This window comes from Paralichthys olivaceus, chromosome 7 (genome assembly GCF_024713975.1).
Source record: "Paralichthys olivaceus isolate ysfri-2021 chromosome 7, ASM2471397v2, whole genome shotgun sequence".
NCBI classification, from domain to species: domain Eukaryota; kingdom Metazoa; phylum Chordata; class Actinopteri; order Pleuronectiformes; family Paralichthyidae; genus Paralichthys; species Paralichthys olivaceus.
This window is the reverse complement of record NC_091099.1, coordinates 12,313,743-12,332,891: the sequence shown is the minus strand read 5'-3', so window position 1 is coordinate 12,332,891 and position 19,149 is coordinate 12,313,743. Positions and strand designations below refer to the sequence as shown.

The window sequence follows — 19,149 nt, the reverse complement described above, 5'->3', positions numbered from 1 at the left end:
TGAATATTCTGTTAAGATGACTGGAATATGCCTCGTTTATTTGTATTTGCATAAAAATGTAATAAAGAAACGGATGAAAAGAGTAAACAGTCTATGGTAGTAATGTCCGTGCGGCTTTTGAACGCAGCACACTTCCCTTCCTCTCTGTAACAGGAAGCACTTCCTCAGTGATGAGGGACACTCAGCGGCGCAGTTTACTGCACGTGTAGAGGTGACGTTTCAGTTCCTGTACATTACTAAGATAACAAGATAATGTTTTTATATCTTAAACCCATTGTGAACAAATCTTAGCAGCTGTTAGCTTCGTTAAACTAGCAGTTAGCTTAGTTAGTTAGCAGTTAGCTTAGCTCGCTGGCAGGGTAACCACGGAAACACAGGCAGCGTTCAGGGACAGACTGTTGCTGATGGTTCCGTCTCTTCCTTCATTGATCAGTATTCTCACTTTGAGACGGTGAATTCACAAACCCGTCACACCGACCGATGCTTTTCACACAATGGCTAAAACTCCTCCGTGTTCCTCCGACTCTCCTGCTGAGTAAGTGATTTATCTTCTCTACATGTGAGATGAGATCTAACTATTGATTCACTTGTCACAGCAGCAGACAAGCTCAGAGAGAGGGAGACGAGAGAACGTAAACAAGGCAATTCAATAAAAATGAAACACTAGATACAGAATGTGTACAGATTCCTGTCACGGGAATATTGCTTTGTACGGAAATGTAGTAAAGTGGCACAAGATGATTGTAGTAAACTGTAGTTATGGCAATAAGTGCTATATATGTGTATATATATATGTGTTTAATCACCTTAGTTTACTAAATTGCAGTATAAATCTTGTAAAATAGGTCTAAATCAATATTGATTATTATTGCAATATAGTTTTCATCAATAACAATAACACAGAGGTTTAATATATAAGCTCATGCATTGTATAAGCACAATGAGGAGATATAACACATAACTTATAAGAAATGTGACATTTATCGTAATGGTTATCAACTGATATGAACATTTTTGTACCTTGGTATTGTTTGTATCCATTCAGCCCTGCTATAAAACCTCAGTCATGTGTTAAACTAATCTTCAAAGTTGGTTCAGTTTCAGAACTTCTCCCACTTCATTTACTGAAAGTGTTTTCCTTCATATGTCCACTTTTTCAAAACACCATTGCTTGACCAAACCTACTGTACATCCAGATGCTCTGAGAGCGTGGGGAGCAGCAGCAGGAGCGTGGATGATCCTCCTCCCTGTGGTTCAAAATCAGGATTCACTCAGAGGGATTTTATAATGGTGCCTCCAGAGGAGAAGCTCAAGCACTTCGATAGCCGAGCTCAAGCCCATGAAGACAACCAGGAGGTGGGTTCAGTCATAGCACGTCTTTCAGGCTCTGTTCATGTTTATCAATGCATTAATAATCTGTATACACATAACTATTCAAATAAATAATAAGGAATTGTATGACTGTTTTATATTATTCTTTACTGACTTTTCATGCACGGTAGAGTTTTCTATCAGGAGATGTGATGCTGACAGATATTTCATATATTTTCCCAGTTTGACGCCTGCATCCAGGACCTGGTGCATTGTGTGGCTCTGACCAGGCTGGTTTATGGGGAGGGACATCTGAAAGTAGCCCAGGCCCACGCCAGACTGGCTAAAGCATATTTCCAGTTAAAAGGTAATCTCAGAAAGACAATACTTTAACTACACTTGTACAATTGTTATTTTCAAATTGCCACTTAAGACAGATACAAGTACAAATCATATGACAGTCTTTGAGGTGTCTACCAACAATTCACAAACATTTTTTTTTTCACTCCTCATGTGTAAAAAAATTAAGTGTGTTCCCTCAGGCTGGGGACTGCAGGCCCAAAAGCATTCGGCCTTGGCCAGAGAGCTGCTGCCCATCTGCTCCTCAATCTCCTCCTGCAGAGGAGAAAAGCTCAGATGTCTCCTGAGCATTCACCTCACACAGGGAGGGGCTGCATTGCTCGCGACCAAATATCCTTGCCAAAGCATGTTTGACAATAATACATGAGATCAAAAGAAAAACCAGCAAGCAGAAAATGTCCTTGACTCTTTTCCAATCTCGAGGAGGCAGAATCCTGTTTTCTGACGGCAGAACAAGTGCTTAAGGATCTTCATCAATACACTGCCATCAACCAGGAAGACGAGATGAAGACTTCGCTGGAAATCTCCACCAGTTTATGCAGGTAGAGTTTTGAAAAAAATTACTACTATTTATTTCCTGAGACTATTTATTTCATGATACTCATCATGCTCAGGCTGAGCTGAATGACCTGGCACTATTCCCAACTAAAATGCAACGAGGCAGGTCTCTCCAGTGGGGGAGAAGAGCATATAGCATTTTATATTTGAATTATTTTGTTATTATTTAAAACACAAATATTTTTGTCAAACTTTCAAACCCACTTTCAAAAACAATACACTTAAGTTTAGCCACAAGATGGCGATAGACTCATGCAAACATAGTTTTTGGAGGGGAGGGGTTTTTGTTGTCATAGTTATGCCAGAGAAAGCACCATCAATTCTCTGTTCTCCTGGGAACAACAACTAAACAAATCAGGATTTCCCCTCCTGACACTGTTCAGTCCACTCAGCAGTGTGTGTGGGTGTTTGGTGAGGTTGTTACAGACCTGCTGGGTGGAGTTTCTGCTTGTCCTCTCAGTCGCTGCTCAAGCAGAGGTACAGATGAATAATAAATAATTTCTCCCTTTTCTCTAAGGTTATGGTTTGTCTCAGTTCTTAAATAAACCTCAGCTGCTTTGTTCACTTATACATATAGTACATATAGTATCATTTTTATATTATTTATTTGTTTAGACCACTTTACAACATTTGTAACAATGGAATGTAATGTAGTGTATTGATAGCAGGTACAGATCATCATACTGTATGCTTTGGAAAAGATTATGAATTAGTGGTTCCTAGGTGCAGGCACCAAGCACAAACATGAAGTGCAGCAGAGACACTTTGGTAAACTGAGTGCTGTGGTCACATAAAGATGGCAGCCAGATTACAGTTGGTGAATTTAGAAGCACAGACAGGAAATAAAGTCTTAAAGTCTCAGTTGACTTAGATCACCCTGCTAATGTCTCTATTTATTTTCTATAATAGACAGATTCTGTATTTTATAATATTTTATATCTGTATATCTGTACACAAGTGTTTATTATAGAAATAATAAACACTTGTGTGGTATATGTCACCAAAACAGCACCCATGAAACTTTTGTGCTACAATAGATTTGTTTGCTGCAAATTGAGGTCAATCAACCTTAAGCAGCTTTCAATTTACTGAGGTCAACATCTGGTCCAGTTTAGCAGGACATCCTCATTTTTGTTTAACAACTTACTGCATGTGGAAAAACTGACAACTTTGACAAACGTGAGATGCTGCAGGACAGCCACAGATTAGAACCTCCCCACTCTCATTCCTAGGAAAGGAAAAGTAGTATTTTGACGCTGTTAATTCTTGTATATGAAAAGACTGGTTGGTTTAGAATATGTGTATTATGCCTCAGTAAGTTTGTCACTCAAAAAGTTGGAATTGTGTACATTTAGGATTTCGACAAGAGCCTTTATAATCCAGGCACTAAATCTATGGAATTTCAAAACCATTAAAGCTCAAAATTTAAATAATAATAATTTGAAAAACTCACAATGTCTGTAAAACCTTGTAAAGAAGTTCTCTAAAGTAGTTTGTATTAGTTTTAGAAAGGCAAATAAACATTGTGCATCACTATGAAAGTGTTTCAACAACAGAAACCCACATTACAAAAACTGTGTTGCTTGGTAACTACTGGAAACATTTAGTGAAAATAGAGCTTATCAGCAGCCGAGGTTAGCTCCTCTCACAGGAATGTGTAAATGATGCCATCTTGGTCTGTTTCAGAGAGTCAGAGTTTGTTGACATGATGTGTGTAATTGAATAAATGTGCAGACTCTGGCTTGTGTGTAAGCTCGCTAAATCTCTTTTGTTAGGTGATGACTAAGAATTTGGCATGCCTCTAAAGCTCTGTCAGTCAACACTGTTGTGGTGCAGGGGAATGTTCCCACCAAAGCCTGAAACAATAAAGTTAGCTCGGCTCTCTTACAGATCCTGCTCCAAATTCTCTGGATACTCATACTCATTTTCTGATCCTCTCAAGGTGCATGGGCAGTTACGATTACTGAGAAGGCATATTTCTGTCGGGGCAAAATTTATATAGGTTTAAATGTACTCTTTGCATAAGATTGTATAATATGGTGAAGCCATGGCTGCTAAAAATATGTATTTATATACAAAAGAAACTGAACTAATTTCCCAAAACATGGTGGAAGGATGGGTCAGGGAAGAACCCATTAAGTTTTGGTGTGGATCCAGATCAGAGGGAAACACCATCCATCCAAATTTCAGGTAAACACTGAAATTTGGATGGATCTTGATTTAAAGTTAGAAATCGCAGACTGATATCCATGTGTGTGAAATGTGATGCAGCTTGATTTAATTTAATAGGACTGTTTGTTGACATTTTAATTTAATTACATTTTGTGCATGCACTTAATAAATTCTTTCTTATGAATAATAAACTTGCAAAAATGCACCCTTATTTTCTGCACAATTAACCATATTTGGTATTTCATTTGAATGCCTTTTCTGTTTGACAACGTTGTGCAGAGTTTGTGCTGTGTAGTTGCAGTAATCAGCAATCGTCCTGTTGTATAAATACATAGGATACAGTAGCTCATACCAGGATTACCCTCATGCTCAGGTTCCACAATCTAGATTTCATCCAAAAAAGAAAATGGTTTAAATCATCTTAATCTAGATGTTGATGGATGAAATAAAACTCGACAAAATCTGATGTAGATGCCCTGATTGAGTCTCTATCCACAACCAAACAGGTGGTTCAGGATTCTTCCACATGGTCTGTAACACAAATCTGAATCAGAGCCACACAAGAGAAAATCTCATCAGACAGAACTTTGTCAGTTTAAAGCACCACACAGATTTGCTGGAGCATGCTGTTGTGTTTTTGTCCCTCTATTTTCACTCTGCTTTGGCTTTATTGTTGTATCATTTTCCGAGTGAGGGCCCAGAGCAAACTTACGTCAACCATGTTTTGGAAGCGTTTACAAAAGAGGGCTGTGTGGCTTGCTTGGCAATACATCTACAAATCCTTGATTATATAAATACCCTGCCATGATGAATCTTAGCAGATTTTGGTGGGATGTGGCATATAACCAGGAAGTGAGTAAGGATGCGGAGTGAATGAGAGGATAGAGAAGCATTGTCTCTGTTTGACCACGCAGGCAGAATGGCAGGACTCAAGCCACAATGCAGGAATGTACTGTGCTGTGGCCACCGATGCTGGCCTAAAAAGGACCTGAGAGTGTGCCTCATGGAAGCTTGTGGGCAGGGCCTTCCCTCTATCCATCATGGCATATTAGGATAATCTGGGAGTCATGGGAAAATTCAAAGAAAGGAGCATCTATGTTTGTCTAACCTGTGCTTTTGACATTTAAGAACTTTAACAGAAATACCCAAATCCATGCTGCTGAAGGGATGTGAGCAGATGTCCGGTAGACACACATCCTTTATATAGTCATGATACTGGAAGGCAGCTTGGATAAAGCCTTGACTCAAAAGCTGTGCTCTTTTGCAATTACTTTGGTGTACAGTCAAATAAATGATCAGTTAGTTTGAATGTGGGAAGGCAGATGTGTGAAAGGGATTCTCTATATCCCTGTATGGCAGCTGTGTAGCTAGAGATTGTATAGTGTTGAGGGTAGTGGGCTTTGAGAAAGGCCACCCCTCCTTGAAAGGACAGCTGAATTAAATTTAGAGTCCATTAGTCGGTTTGAAGCTTTTAGCGGAGTCGACTGATGGACCCAGGGTCCTTGCAGTGGTTAGTGCAGCTATCATCGAATCCTCTCTCTGCACCAGTCCCAACTCGATGCAGCATCACAGTACGTGACAGTGTTTCAAAACAGAACACACTCTGTTGTAGGCGTCAGCAAAACATGTGAAGCTTAAAACATTGTTAGCAGCAGGACATATACTGAAGAGTGATTTATAAAGATCCATTCTTCAATCTCCCGCTTTGCATCTGTGTTTTTTTTTTAAGGGAATTCCCTAATTTTCCCAAATTTTTGCCCAGTAATGATAAAAAACACACTGCAGGAGTTATTTGTCTGAGGCTGTTAAAGTGGTGGGGGGTTAGCAGTAGTGTAACTGTCAGTGAAGAAAGTTATAGACTTGTGAAGGGTGCAACAAAAGCAGTTAAAATGGCAACGAGCAAGGTTTCCCTTTTATAGTCTACACTACACCAGGCTTTAGCTGCAGCCATTAGCCAAAAGCTTTCACCTCTCTGCAGGACCTGGGTTTGGCTGCAGACCAAGCAGTTACTTCAGTAATTTGAAATAGGCTCATTGTAATAAAGCAACAGGCGTACGGGTGTACACTAGCAATATATGGAGTAAAGTGTGTGATTGGATAGAATTTATTAAAATTGTGTCATTTCTCAATCATTCCAATAGCCAGACTGGGTTCATCTCTACCCTCTAATCTACTGAACACAAGATAACCTTCAGACATCCTCCAGCAGGTTGTTGGTGTCCACCATATAAAATGATTTAATGTCTAAACAGTCTAACTCTAGGGATGAGTGAGTCTTCACCTCGAGGAACTTCACTGCAACAATATCTGAGCCGACATATTTATCTCTTCTACATACCATCAATTCTACCCAACACTGTACCAGTACTTCAAAATAAAGCTCACAGATAGTCCAAAATGTGCTGATTAATTGTAGCTAGAATACTGATGGTATATGCCTTCATTATTTCTGGTGATGCCCAACTTTACATAACGTTAAGTGTCCTGGAATTCCTAGTTTCTTGACAGACCATTTTTTAATTAATAAATTGCTCTGCCCTCAGTAGTAACACTAGTTTAGTCCTCACATAAATTTGCAGTTTTAACCTTACAACACTTCAGTTCAGTTCTCACCTGAGCCTCAATTTAATAATTTTAGCAATGTTACTCTCATATAAAGATCTTTAGCTGTAACTCATTACGTGCAGTCATCCACTGTAGAGCTTTGGGTTTAGCTCAGTGGTTCTCCTATGAATCCACACTTTCTTGCACAGGAATGAAAGGATACAGGATTATTATTTTATTTTTTTACAATGCAGTGGTGTTCGGGCTAAATGCTGTTTGTATGTACAACAATCCATTCCTGTGTTACCATATGTACAAAGATTTCCATTTGAAAAGTAAAAAATAAAAAATAATTTTGTTATTTCTAGATTATCCTGGAGGGTAATTAAAGTGCAGAACTCATTATGTAATGGTTTTGATGTATCTTTATACCCTGCTGCCTTGTATGGCAGATTCCACTGGTCGCTGTCTTCTTGTTTGTCTTTCTGTTCTGACAGTCTGCCTATTTGTGTCCTTTCCGCTCTATAGGGTTTACAAGAGACAGAACCGACCAGATGAGGCTTTAAACCAGTGTGAGAAGTCTCTGCAACTGCTGAAGGACTGTGATAAGCCAGATAAAACCTCCTCTGTATACAGAGACATGGCCGCCATCGAACAGGACAAAGGTCATATGGACCAAGCCATAGAGCACCTTTCCAAGGCATGTGTTGCACCACTGACACATTATACCAAACTCTAAAGTGCATTATATATAAATACACAAGGGCCTTTTGGCCATGTGCCAAGTTGCGATGTTATGTAATATTTTTGCATGTCTTATTTGCTGATATGTAATCTGTCTCTTCCGTGTGGGTGTCTTCCTCTAGGCTCATGCCATCGCTATGAGACACAGCCCAGGGGAGTTAGAGGAGGCTCAGATCTCCCACAGCCTGGCCCTCATCCACTCTGCTGCAGCAGAGCCCCATCACAATGGTGGGTCTATTCACAGACAGGCCTGAGCAAAAACGTTAATTAGGACGTGAATCTCCCATTGTTTTCCTATATGTCAAATTCTTTAAAATGGTGTTATGGAAACCAGACGTATAATAGCCCTTTTCAAGACATGTTAAAGTTCAGCCACATCAGTATGATTCACTCATGTCAACGTATGTTCCACAGTATCTATGAGGCAAAACATCTGAAAATTAAGAAAATTGGAAAGACGTTTTTAGGAAAATGAAAGTACTCTCGATAAGCTTGTTTTCAGAATCAGCTATACTGCCAATCATTGCCATTATTTAAGTAGCAAACTTGCATTATTGTGTATTTTTTCCTCATGCTGGTGTAGAATCTGCAGGTCACTACTTTGAGCAGAGTCTCAGTGCATACAAGAACTCTGTAGGTCCACAGGATCCAGCCTTCCTCACTGCCCAGGATGATTTCTGTCGTTTCCTCCTCCTCAATGACCAGCAAAAGGTTCTCTCTCACACACACACACACACACACACACACACACACACACACACACACACACACACACACACACACACACACACTAGTCTGTAAGATGATTAAGAAATGTCTCCACTGAGATTCCCTTAGGCAAATCTCATATTTCTGTTCGTGCAATTTGGGATCCACAGCAGACCGTCAACATCTGCACATATTTTGTTTAGACAGCAGCACCATGGAAACCCTCCCTCAGAGTTTGTTATTGTGTAGGGGTTGATTCCACCTGCTGAACAGGATGTGACTCTTTCTAGTTACCTATTTTTTATACACCATTGCAGAGATGTGTGGAGATACAGCGAACCTCTCTCACTCCGAAGAGATCTACGTTTGGAGGCCTGAGTGCTGAGGTAGCAGACACCCTTCAGCTAATAGGAAGTGTGGAGATGAGTGAGGGCAGGATGATGCAGGCTCACAGGACGATGACAAAGGTAATCACACATTACAGAACGGAAACGGCACAAGTAAAGTTGTAATGCCTTGTTCATCACCTGTAGATATATATATGAGTCGCAGTTACTATCATCAAACACAGCATTGTTCCTGCCAAACTATTTGGGAGGGTTTAAATAAAAGGCCACAAGCGAGCAGGTGTGACCACCTTCGCCAGAGAGGGGTGGGAGGCTTGTTGAAAATACACACGGTTCCTGTCATATTGCAATGAGCTATTCCCACCATCCTTCTTAAGCTCAGTGCCATCAGAGCTGCATACTAATCTTGGAAGGGTGCTGTGGTTAGAGCCACCCTCCCTGGTGTAAAATATCACACAGAGTGACTTTGTGTTTCTTCCGTCTGGATGGAGCCTGGGCAGCTTTGGAAAAGGAATGTCAGGTTGTTTAGCGCCGTCAGTTAAAGGGACACTGACACCAATTAGTTCTGCATGTCACTATAGCAGTTTTCAGTCAAGTCTGTGTGCAACACAACAACAATCAACACGCCCACCTGCTTGTTGTGACCCGACAATCTCCTGCAGCATTCTCACATCGGCTCCTTCGGAGAATGTCAGGAAATTATCCAGTTGTCACAAAAGTCGCATTCTTATGCACTAAATTAACAGCAGCCTTTTAGCTCAGTGCTTCTCTTCTGTTACTGTTTTACATTATTTCTTACGTAAGGGGTGTTTTTATTTTGCATGTACAGTTTGACTTCACATGTTTCCCCTATGAGCTAACTTCTGCCGCCCATCAAACGTACTAAAATACACCAGAAGGGGAGGATTGCTTCACACTAGTAATAACATGCCTGTAAGCTAAGGAGGCTGGTTGCTATGTTGCTTTGTTGTGACATTTAAGTTCAGGGGTCTTGGTTTGACAGGGAATATTAGGACTCAGTCTCCCAACACCACATCTAACCTGACACAGAGCAGATACGTGAGGACAGATTTTCCCCTTCAAGCACACTCTTGAGTAAATTTTGTTTTTCCAAAGGAAAGCTGGCTGTTACAGTAGATACAGTACACAGCCCTCAGAACAATGGTGCACATACACAGAGACACACACTTCACATTTCCCCCTTCCTCTGTGGTGCTGCTGAAAAAACAGCCTTCCATTACCTCAACCTTAGCAACGGTGAAAACATCCATGAGAACAGATGGATCTGTTCCAGATTACCCAGAGTTTTACTTTCCCTTGTGAAGAGAGAAGCTTCTCGCTCCATCTTTTTTCATTTAAAGTTCCTTTTACAGCTTATTATTTTAAATGATTGCTGAAATGGCCGACAGGGTTTTATTTACATCTGTTGCATCACTATGTGAACTGTGGAATCATATTTTATAAGTGTGTTTGTACTTGAAAGTTTAGTATTTTCTGGATTCTGTTAAATTAGGAAACTTTCTCTGATGCCATACAGCGAAGCACTGATTGCTAATTCATCTCCGAGTGGAAAATGACTCAGGCTGCGTCTCAAATGTATTTACTGGTTTGGAGCCCCTGTAATAAATCTAGCAGATCCCCCTTGTTGACCTGTCACGCCGAGTGCTCAGCGCAGGTGTTATCTAAACCTTGGGACTGCCACCGTGGTTATTTTAGGTTGTTTAGTGTGTTCACATGTTGCTTGGAAGTGTGGATTCCCCTCTGAGTATGACTTTCACATCTCATCTTCCACTGGCGACTCATTGACTGCTGTCATTAATGTTTTTTTATTTTTAATGTCAGTGCCTGGAGATCCAGAATTGGATGTACGGGCCTCAGCACAAGAAGACAAAAACTACACAAAAAGCTGTGGACATGCTGGCCCGGTAAATCTTTGTTAATTCGCTTTTCTTTAACACAATTGTATACTTTAATGTGACAGAACTTAAGTAATTTGTGTGTGACTAATATAACTATTTATCTTAATGTTCTAAGCCCATCCATGTTTCAGTATGTAACCAAATACTTCTGTTTTGCAGGGCACCAGAGGTGGCTGATAGACTACAGAGGCAAAGTAAAAGAAAAACATAACTTTCCAATTTTACCATCAAGTGACAATGATTGATACTCAATATTTGACCCACGAAATTTTATTTCATCACTACAATAACTTTGAGGATTTACACAAAGAACTACTGACATTCTATTTGTTTTCCCATAAACATTGTGTCATTATTCAAGTAACGCTGCTGAAAATCTGTTTGTAATTTCTCTATTTATAAGTATTTAGTATCATTCACACAGTTTAGTAGCGTGGAAGAAAAACGTACACTCACAAAACATACCCACAGTAGCTTTTAATCGTGTTAAGAAATGAATCAATTACAAAGTTATGGCTGGAACCAATTTTAAACAAGCATTAATGTCATTTGTTCAGGAGAAATCATCAGTTTGTCAATAACAGCGATGATGTTGGGGTATCCATGGTGAACATCTGAAATAAACTGACTCAAACATTCTTTACAGGTTTGTAAAGATTTGTTTATGCTCTGACATGGCACATGGTATCCAGATTACAATGTGTACAGACATACAGTATACACTTACAAAAATTCCTTGTTAATATTTTAAGTACAACAATATAATATGTAAGTTACTGTGATCAGCAGATGATAAAATCTTTGGAAATCTCCTGTATCTGGGCACTTTAATGCAACAAATTTTAAATAGAATTTCTTTTGTAGAGATGTATATAAAAGCATGGCATTCACACTGAACATTTTATTTCCGCATGTTATTTTAACATGAGAGTGAAAAAAAGCCAATCTGTGAAGACATTGCTCAGTGGTTGCAAGGTTTAAATAAGAACAGCCATGAAGACAACATGTGTAAAACACTTAGACAGACTATAAACAGACCGTTTCTGCCTCTGCAACAAGAACACAACACAACAAACCCCAGTGACGGCTCGGTGCCACTAAGCGGTCGATCCAAAAATAGTCACTGTCATGAACACACTGCTATGTCAGAGTAAAGGTGAATCCCTCAAGCCAACGTTGTGATAACAAACACATGTGGACAAGCAAACGGTGTTGAGACATGAAATTAAAATTAGACATGACATTAAAACTCAATGTTATTATATTGTCTTTCACAACACTTGCTGCATCCTTTAATCATTAAGTTCCTGCTGCTTCTTTTCATTTCGTCACCTTACTCTTTGCTTACTTTAAATGGTGTAATCCACCATTTTTAATTACTGACTCACAAATCACAATATTGGAGCTAAATATTTGCATTTGAGAAATAATAAATGTTATTGACACATACCATGAAATAAACTTTATAGAAACATTTTTATATTGTTTACATTGATTATGTAACCTGCATTTCGTTATTAGGTAATAAAATGGGCAGTTCTTATTTTGAAATGTGTGATGTGCCATTATTCTAGTTTAATCATCTGACCATATCTAACTTTGTGAGTTACTTAACCAACACTTCTAAGTTCAACATTACTTGAACTACACCTTTACCTCAGAATTCAAAACTTACAATATATCATGAGACAAATTATCGTCTATTTCTTCACTCCCCTTACACCACCAGCCAAAATCTTAACTATAAATCTGTTCACACTCCTGACAACTTAAAATAAACCATGGTGTTCCAGGATGCAGTCTACACCTACATCATTCCATTAGCAGTGCCAGAGAAAAATAAAAAAGGCCTGCGTAGGGTGCCCAGCACCTCACAACTATCACAGCTATCACATCATGGCCGACACAGGCTATGATGTGTTAGTTGGGTTGATGGTGTGCTGTAAACTGTCTGTTGAAGCTGTGCAGTACAGGTTAGTACAAAAATAGAGAAATCTAAAGAGAGTAAACAAAATAGTTTGAAAATAGACTGCAAGCTATAAAAAATAATAAAGCATACTAGTGCAACACTCCATCATTATTACCAACCCTAAACATTCCTATGATGTTACAATCCCAATTTAAGCTCGCATAATTTTTATCATATTACTGCGGAAACTATTTCCATAACATAATGTACACCTAGCGGCTAGCCTGGCACGCCCCCTAGCGAAGCCAGTTAAATTAAAATTGGAGGCCAACACATCCCACACACGCTGGAAGTGGTTCACCAATCACAACAGATTGGGCCAGCTGACCAATCAGAGCAGACTAGGCTTTATCATTATGTTAAGAGACAGGAGCTAAAACCAAGTGTTTCAGACAGAGGCTGATAAGAAGTGCTACAGCAATGGACAGTAAGAGAAAAGGATGTGTTTTTCGAGCATGCAAATCTTTTCAAATAACCCAAATTAAAATTATAAACCTGAATACGAGCCAAATATGTCTATGTATGCAGTTAAATTTGAGGTAAAACACTCTTTAAGCAGGCACAGTAAAAGAGAGTACCAAAATGAATTAGCTATCAAATGTTGTACTGCTAAAATATACTGCTTATAGCATTATTTCAATGTCTGCTATAAGCATTTATGCCCTTTGACCTCTCTGTATCTGTAGTTCGAACAATTGATACGACTGACAGGTATGTAATTTAAAATATTTCTGACTGAATTCTGTCTTCATCATCTTGACTTTCAAGGTATATTGTTGCAACTCTTTTCTCTTGAGAAATCTTCAGTGGTTTCTCTGTGGCTTGAGACTGCAGCTCTTGCTCTGAAGATGCCTCAGAATGGCTGCCTTGTATGTCCATCTGGAAAGTGGAGGATTTCTCTGATGGCTCGAGTTTGATGTATTTCTCAGTGATTTCAGACACAGATTCTCCTTGGTTAGCAAAGCCTTCAAACTCTTTGACATAAGCAACATCCTCTTCTTTGGCAATTCTGAAGCTGTACCCTCCTCCAGCACCACCCTGGAGGGTTTGCTCAAACCCAAGGTTGGACGATCTGAATGCTGCCATGATCTGCTCCTCAGACAGATCATCTCCTTCCTCCAGCAGCCCAGAGTCTTCCAGAGTTTGAGAGACATTTAGCTCGGCAACTATAGTCATGGTTCCATTGTCACTTGACTGCTGCACTTTTTTGACAGCCACATTCTGAGGACTCTCATTACTCACTCTAGTGAGGAAAGCCAACTCCTCCCTCAGAGGACCAGAAACTGAGCTTTGTAGCTTCTCTAGAGCTCCCTTCAGCTGCTCCTTGGGCTCCAAAGAGTCCTCTCTTAGGAACTCCAGCATTGACTCCTGTACTACAGGGGAAACACAAATCTCTTCTTCGATGATGCATTCTGGGAAATTCTCTTTGACAAAAGAGTGGTCGTCTGACTTGAACTTGTATTCATCATGTTCCTCTACAATCACTCTTTTTGATGGAAGACTTTCATCTTGGTAGTACCTCTCATCTGACAGGTCATCGACAATGCCATAATGGCCATAAGAGGACATGCCACCACCATCCTCGGTTTCAGAAAGGTTCTCATCTGGTGTGGAGACAAAATACTCTTGAGGCTCTTGGTCATGGGAGAAGTATGAAGATTCACTCTGTCTAGAGACTTGTTGAACATAAACAGATCCACCCTTGGGCTGATCTGTGTCTGTCATGGAGGATTTCGTGGCATCATCATCACCCCTACATCCATCAGGGACATTTTCTAGCTCCTCAATTTGGAAATATGTTGAGGAGGGGTCATGCAAAGTGGATCTGAACTTCTCCTCAACCTCAAGCTCCTCATCACTGTGAGAGTCCACCGGTTCTTCAATGATTTCCACATTGACAGACTTATTTTGCAGGTTCTCTGCTCCCTGCAGGCCACTTAATAGATTCTTGATCATGCTTCCTGTTGCCGTGTCCTTGATGTCCTCCAGTGACACCTTCTTCACGCCTTGGCTCATAAGTTCGTCCAGGGCCGAGTCTTCAGAAACATCCAGCTCTTCCTCCACTTTGGACTCCAGCACAATCTGTGTTTTAGTTGTGCCATCCTCCTGCTCGATTTTCTCAACATGATATCTGACCTTGGATTCTCCCGATGAGCAAACCTTAGCTTCCAAACCAGCTGGTTTTATCACTGTCTCAATAATCTCCTCTACAGACACAGAGTCTAATATCTTCTTCTCACTTGGGCTTATCGTATACTCTCTTCTCCCTTTGTCTTCAAACTCACTGTCATAAACAGAATCCATCTCCTCTTCATCCAAAAGTTGCTTTTTGTTTTCTGGTTCAGTTTTCGTGCTCAGCCTCGTCATAGGCGGTGACACAACTTTCACCGATTTTGTCTCAGCAGTAGAAGACTTGATGGGACTGATTTGGTTTTCCATTGAAGAGAACTGTTTGATTTTCACAGTGTTCTCCTCTGCTGCTGGTTTTTGCATACTGTGACTCATGTGGTTTTCACTCTTGCTTGTTTGTTCATCTTTGGCAGCAGTGGTGGTGGCAGAAGCGGCAGCCCGAGCTTTGCTGAATGAGATCATGTCCCTTCTGGATTCAGGACTTTGATAACGATCTCTGCTTGCAACTGAAATAGGAATGATTCTAGAGGGACTTATGGACCCAGAGAGACGCACGGGGGATCTACTCAGGCTCGACGTCTGTGGCCTGTACCTGATATCTGTGTGTGGTCTGGTTGTTAGGATGGAAGCTCTTGGTTTGTAGGGTTGGGCCGGCATCTTGATATCTAAGGCAGAGGAGTAATTCACATAAACAATTAATTAATGTGTTGACATTTTCTGTTTTGACACTTCAAATTGAATGTTTATTTTTGCTTAATGTTTGAACATATTTTCATTTATTGAGGTACAAGTTTTAAAGGGTTCCCTTGTGATCAATATCAATAATGAAGTCGATAGAGGTCAACATAGTACCTATTATTCTTTCTCTCTGATGCTGATTCACCCTCTGATGAGCGTCTTGCAGACCCACTCTCTCACCTTCCAGGAGAGCCCTGAGCAGAAGAAACAAGACAAAATGCTTTAACAAAGGCAAAAAAGGTTTTAAAAATTATTGTTATTTACAAGAAAAGTGAATCAAAGACAAATACCTCACAAGATGGTGGACATCATTCAGCTCTGCCATCTCAACACTCTCAAACTAAACGCAACAGGCTTACAAGACGGTATGAACGCAGGACCTGGCCATATAGGGTATCATCAAAAAACAGAACAAGCCACTGTCATCATGTCATAAAGACTTTGTGGCAATTTGATCAAACGCCTCACCTTTCCGTGGCCATGATTCCCCAAACATACAAGAGCAAAGTAAAGTCCATCCAAAAAGGGAACAACCTCTCCCAATAGTGTCTCCCGAATGACTGACCTAAAAATAGCAGCTACAATGCAGAGCACTTCCCGAGGAATCCCAAAGCAAAAGCTGAGTCATGACACCTTCAGAAACACATGCCACCGTCGCGTCTCCTAGCAAACATTCTGTCCATTCCAGGCAGTCAAAACACTCCAGATGTGCCAGTGGACAACCGGCCACGTAGAGGCGCTCTGGAGCAAAAGTAGATGGTCTTCTAATGCACTTCTTTCGAATTGGCTGCATACTATAAATAATTTTGGTATACCTCAATAACTATGGTTTAATCTCCTGTCAAATGAGGTAATAGTTAATAATATGCTGTTATAAATAATACATGGGAAAACAGCTCGATATAACATTCAAACCTAAAAATACAATATGTTTATCAACTGCTTTAAAGACAACTTTGCAATTTGGTAAAAATAGTCGTATTAGTACGTGACCGTGTGTGTGATCCGGCTATGTTAAGAACATCAAACCACACATTCCAGGCTATTGCAGGATATGATAAGCCAGTTAAAATGTGACTTGCTTTACACAGGGAACAATCCACAGTGGGAGTTTAAACAACTCTGTTAAAAATGTAACGGTGGGTTTAATAGTTATTGGATAGTGAATGTGAGGTATTACTTTTGAATTTATTTTATTAAAGGACCACTGCACTAGGTGCCAAGACCAACAGGAATCAAGCATGGGATTTGTATGCATTCATTCTAATGCAATCGATGAAATTACTAATTAAGCTAAAAGTACTTGAGGCAGGTTTATTTGGAAATGTCTTTCCAAATACGACAAATCAAGGTGTCTGATGTGAAAAGTGAGGATTCAACCCAATGAACATTGATTCAATTCTGTCTTGACTGACAGCAGCTCATCACCTGTAGGCAGCCACTTCCATGCCCAGATCCATCTTCACCTGGAGAAGGTGCTGATGTTCTTGCATCTTTTCTTCTATGGTGTTGGCCATGGCGTTTCTCTCGTGCTCAAGCTGCTCGATAATCATCTAGGGGAGAAAAAAATTTTTTTCACTTTGCACAAAGTTTAATTTTACAAGTCTGTGGTCTGTCGTATATATTTTTTAATGACAATACTAAAATCATTCAGCTCCCTCGTTAACTATAGAGTGTAACCACATTTTATGCAGTGTTGTTAACTAGATAAATATTTTATTACTGTGTTTGAGTCCCCACAGCTTGTTTGTTTACCTCTAATTAACACCTTTTTGCCAAAATCAAAGTTATTCTTTGTTCACACTTGTTTTACTGTGTTTGAGATTATCCAACAACATTTAACATCCTACAACACATATCTTGCTCAATTCTAAAAAATCCTCCTGTGCTTTAACTGTGAGGAATGTGTCCTTGTCGGCGGCACTAGTGTCTTTCCATGTGTAGCATTTGTATCCGTCTGACCTGCCTTGCACTACATCTTTAGGACACTAATAGGGATTTGTCAGTCTGACAGCTAATTGGTTTAAGTGGCTAGTGTAATCTAGCAGTTATAAAACACATGGGGGGGGGAACATAGTGTGTCCTTCAGCTGCTCAAGCTATTCAGTCCTTCTGGGGTCAAATGTTGCACGCACGATCCATGATTCCAACAGTTCTGGGAACACAAATGTGTCAGGCACCACTTAATGTTGGTAATGTCACTAAGCACAGAGGGAGGGTTGCATTCAGGGTGAAGCCAGAGTGAGGTTAGTTACTGGTCACACATCATATATTAGTCCAGTTGCAAATTTCAGCTTTGATTTGTGATTGTTTAACTATTTAGAATCATGTTCAATAATGAGATGGTCCCTTTATAAACCTTCAGCCACTGCTGCAGCTGCGTTAGTGGGTGTGGCGCAGGCGAGGGAGTGGCCGCCCCCATGGCCCAGTGGGATAAATGGAATATTACTGTGTTTTCTTTTTATAAAATGTGTATTGAGGGGCTTCATAATACATATAAACCTTCAAAACGACCCTGGATTCAGTTCTCCTTTTAATTATTATAGATTGTATCTGTCCTACACTCTCATCGTGTTCTCACCTGATATTCACCCAAGTCCGCGTGGAATTTTTCTTGCATGTGCATCAGTTGCTCTTCCAGACACAGCTGAGCGTGGCCCTGTTTTTCAGCCTCCGTGCGTAATTTGTCCAACTCTGACGCGTACAGCATCTTCTCCCTCTGCAGGTCACCCAGCCTCGCCTGGTCCTCTCTGATCGACTGCTCCATCTCCTCCACCTTCTGCTGGTACATATCAAACGTCTCGACCCAGCCCTCGGACAGACCCCGCGCGTACTCTTGCACCTCCTCCACGGAGGCCACCGGAGGTCCGCGGTAAGTTTGCGTAATGAGGGGCACGACCCGGGAGTCCACCTGACGCCGGAGACGCTCCATCTCCTGTCTGTGCGCCTCCTCCATGCTTTTATATTGGCTCTCCAGCTGGAATAGCCGCTGCTGGAGGCCACTGTTGGTCTGGTGAGCGAGGTGGAGCTCCTTCTCGCAGCCCTGCAGCTCGCCGCTGATGTCCCGGCACACCTCGGTCTGCTCGCTGCACAGACCCTGGATCATCTGCAGCTCCCTCCACAGCTTCTCTCTCTCCATCTCCGCCTGGGACTTCTCCATCGACAGTTGCCCCAACATCCCCCTCAAGTCCCGCATCTCGGCCTTGTACCTCGGCTCCCATCCCGCAGTCTTCGCCTGCCTGAGTTTGTTGATTTCGCTCATCAGATGCGCGTTCTCCTGCTCCAGCTGCTTGGTCCTGCACAGATACTGAGCCAGTCTGCTGTTGAGCTGCTGCAGCTGCTGCTTCTCGCCCTCAAAAGTTCTCTTGAAAGGCAACATGGTGGCGTCTACTGACGAGGAGAGAGTTCAGAAAGTGTCCAGCCTGTGCGCTTTAGTTTGAGGAGCCAGGTTCCCCCGGTGTGTTCAGAGTCTGTGGCCACAACTGTGATGTATTGTGCGATCAGTGGCCTTTGTCAAGTGCAGCAGGAGGAGGAGGAGGAGGAGGAGGAGGAGGAGGAGGAGGAGGAGGAGGAGGAGGAGGAGGAGGAGGAGGAGGAGGAGGAGGAGGAGGAGGAGGAGGAGGAGGAGGAGGAGGAGGAGGAGGAGGGCG

General features: G+C 41.1%; 2 protein-coding genes across 3 annotated transcripts; one reads left to right on the top strand and one right to left on the bottom strand.

The window, feature by feature from the left end:
- The first annotated feature begins 119 nt into the window (after positions 1–119).
- ttc23 (tetratricopeptide repeat domain 23) lies at positions 120–12,214 on the top strand. The gene is made up of 11 exons (XM_020078953.2): positions 120–535; positions 1,197–1,356; positions 1,555–1,678; positions 1,854–2,001; positions 2,088–2,213; positions 7,474–7,645; positions 7,812–7,917; positions 8,273–8,400; positions 8,715–8,864; positions 10,587–10,669; positions 10,823–12,214. The coding sequence occupies exons 1-11, from the start codon at positions 495–497 to the stop codon at positions 10,872–10,874; spliced, it is 1,290 nt and encodes a 429-aa protein (XP_019934512.2). The 5' UTR covers positions 120–494; the 3' UTR covers positions 10,875–12,214.
- On the bottom strand, positions 11,126–19,020 carry synm (synemin, intermediate filament protein). 2 transcript variants are annotated; one of them, XM_069528569.1, is made up of 5 exons: positions 18,081–19,020; positions 16,929–17,053; positions 15,615–15,694; positions 15,110–15,427; positions 11,126–15,073 (listed from the first exon to the last, which is right to left on the bottom strand). In XM_069528569.1, the coding sequence occupies exons 1-5, from the start codon at positions 18,876–18,878 to the stop codon at positions 13,353–13,355; spliced, it is 3,042 nt and encodes a 1,013-aa protein (XP_069384670.1). In that variant the 5' UTR covers positions 18,879–19,020; the 3' UTR covers positions 11,126–13,352. The 2 variants fall into 2 exon arrangements, with proteins under 2 accessions (XP_069384670.1, XP_069384669.1); XM_069528568.1 differs by having other exon boundaries at positions 11,126–15,427; positions 18,081–19,019.
- Between the last annotated feature and the right edge of the window lie 129 nt (positions 19,021–19,149).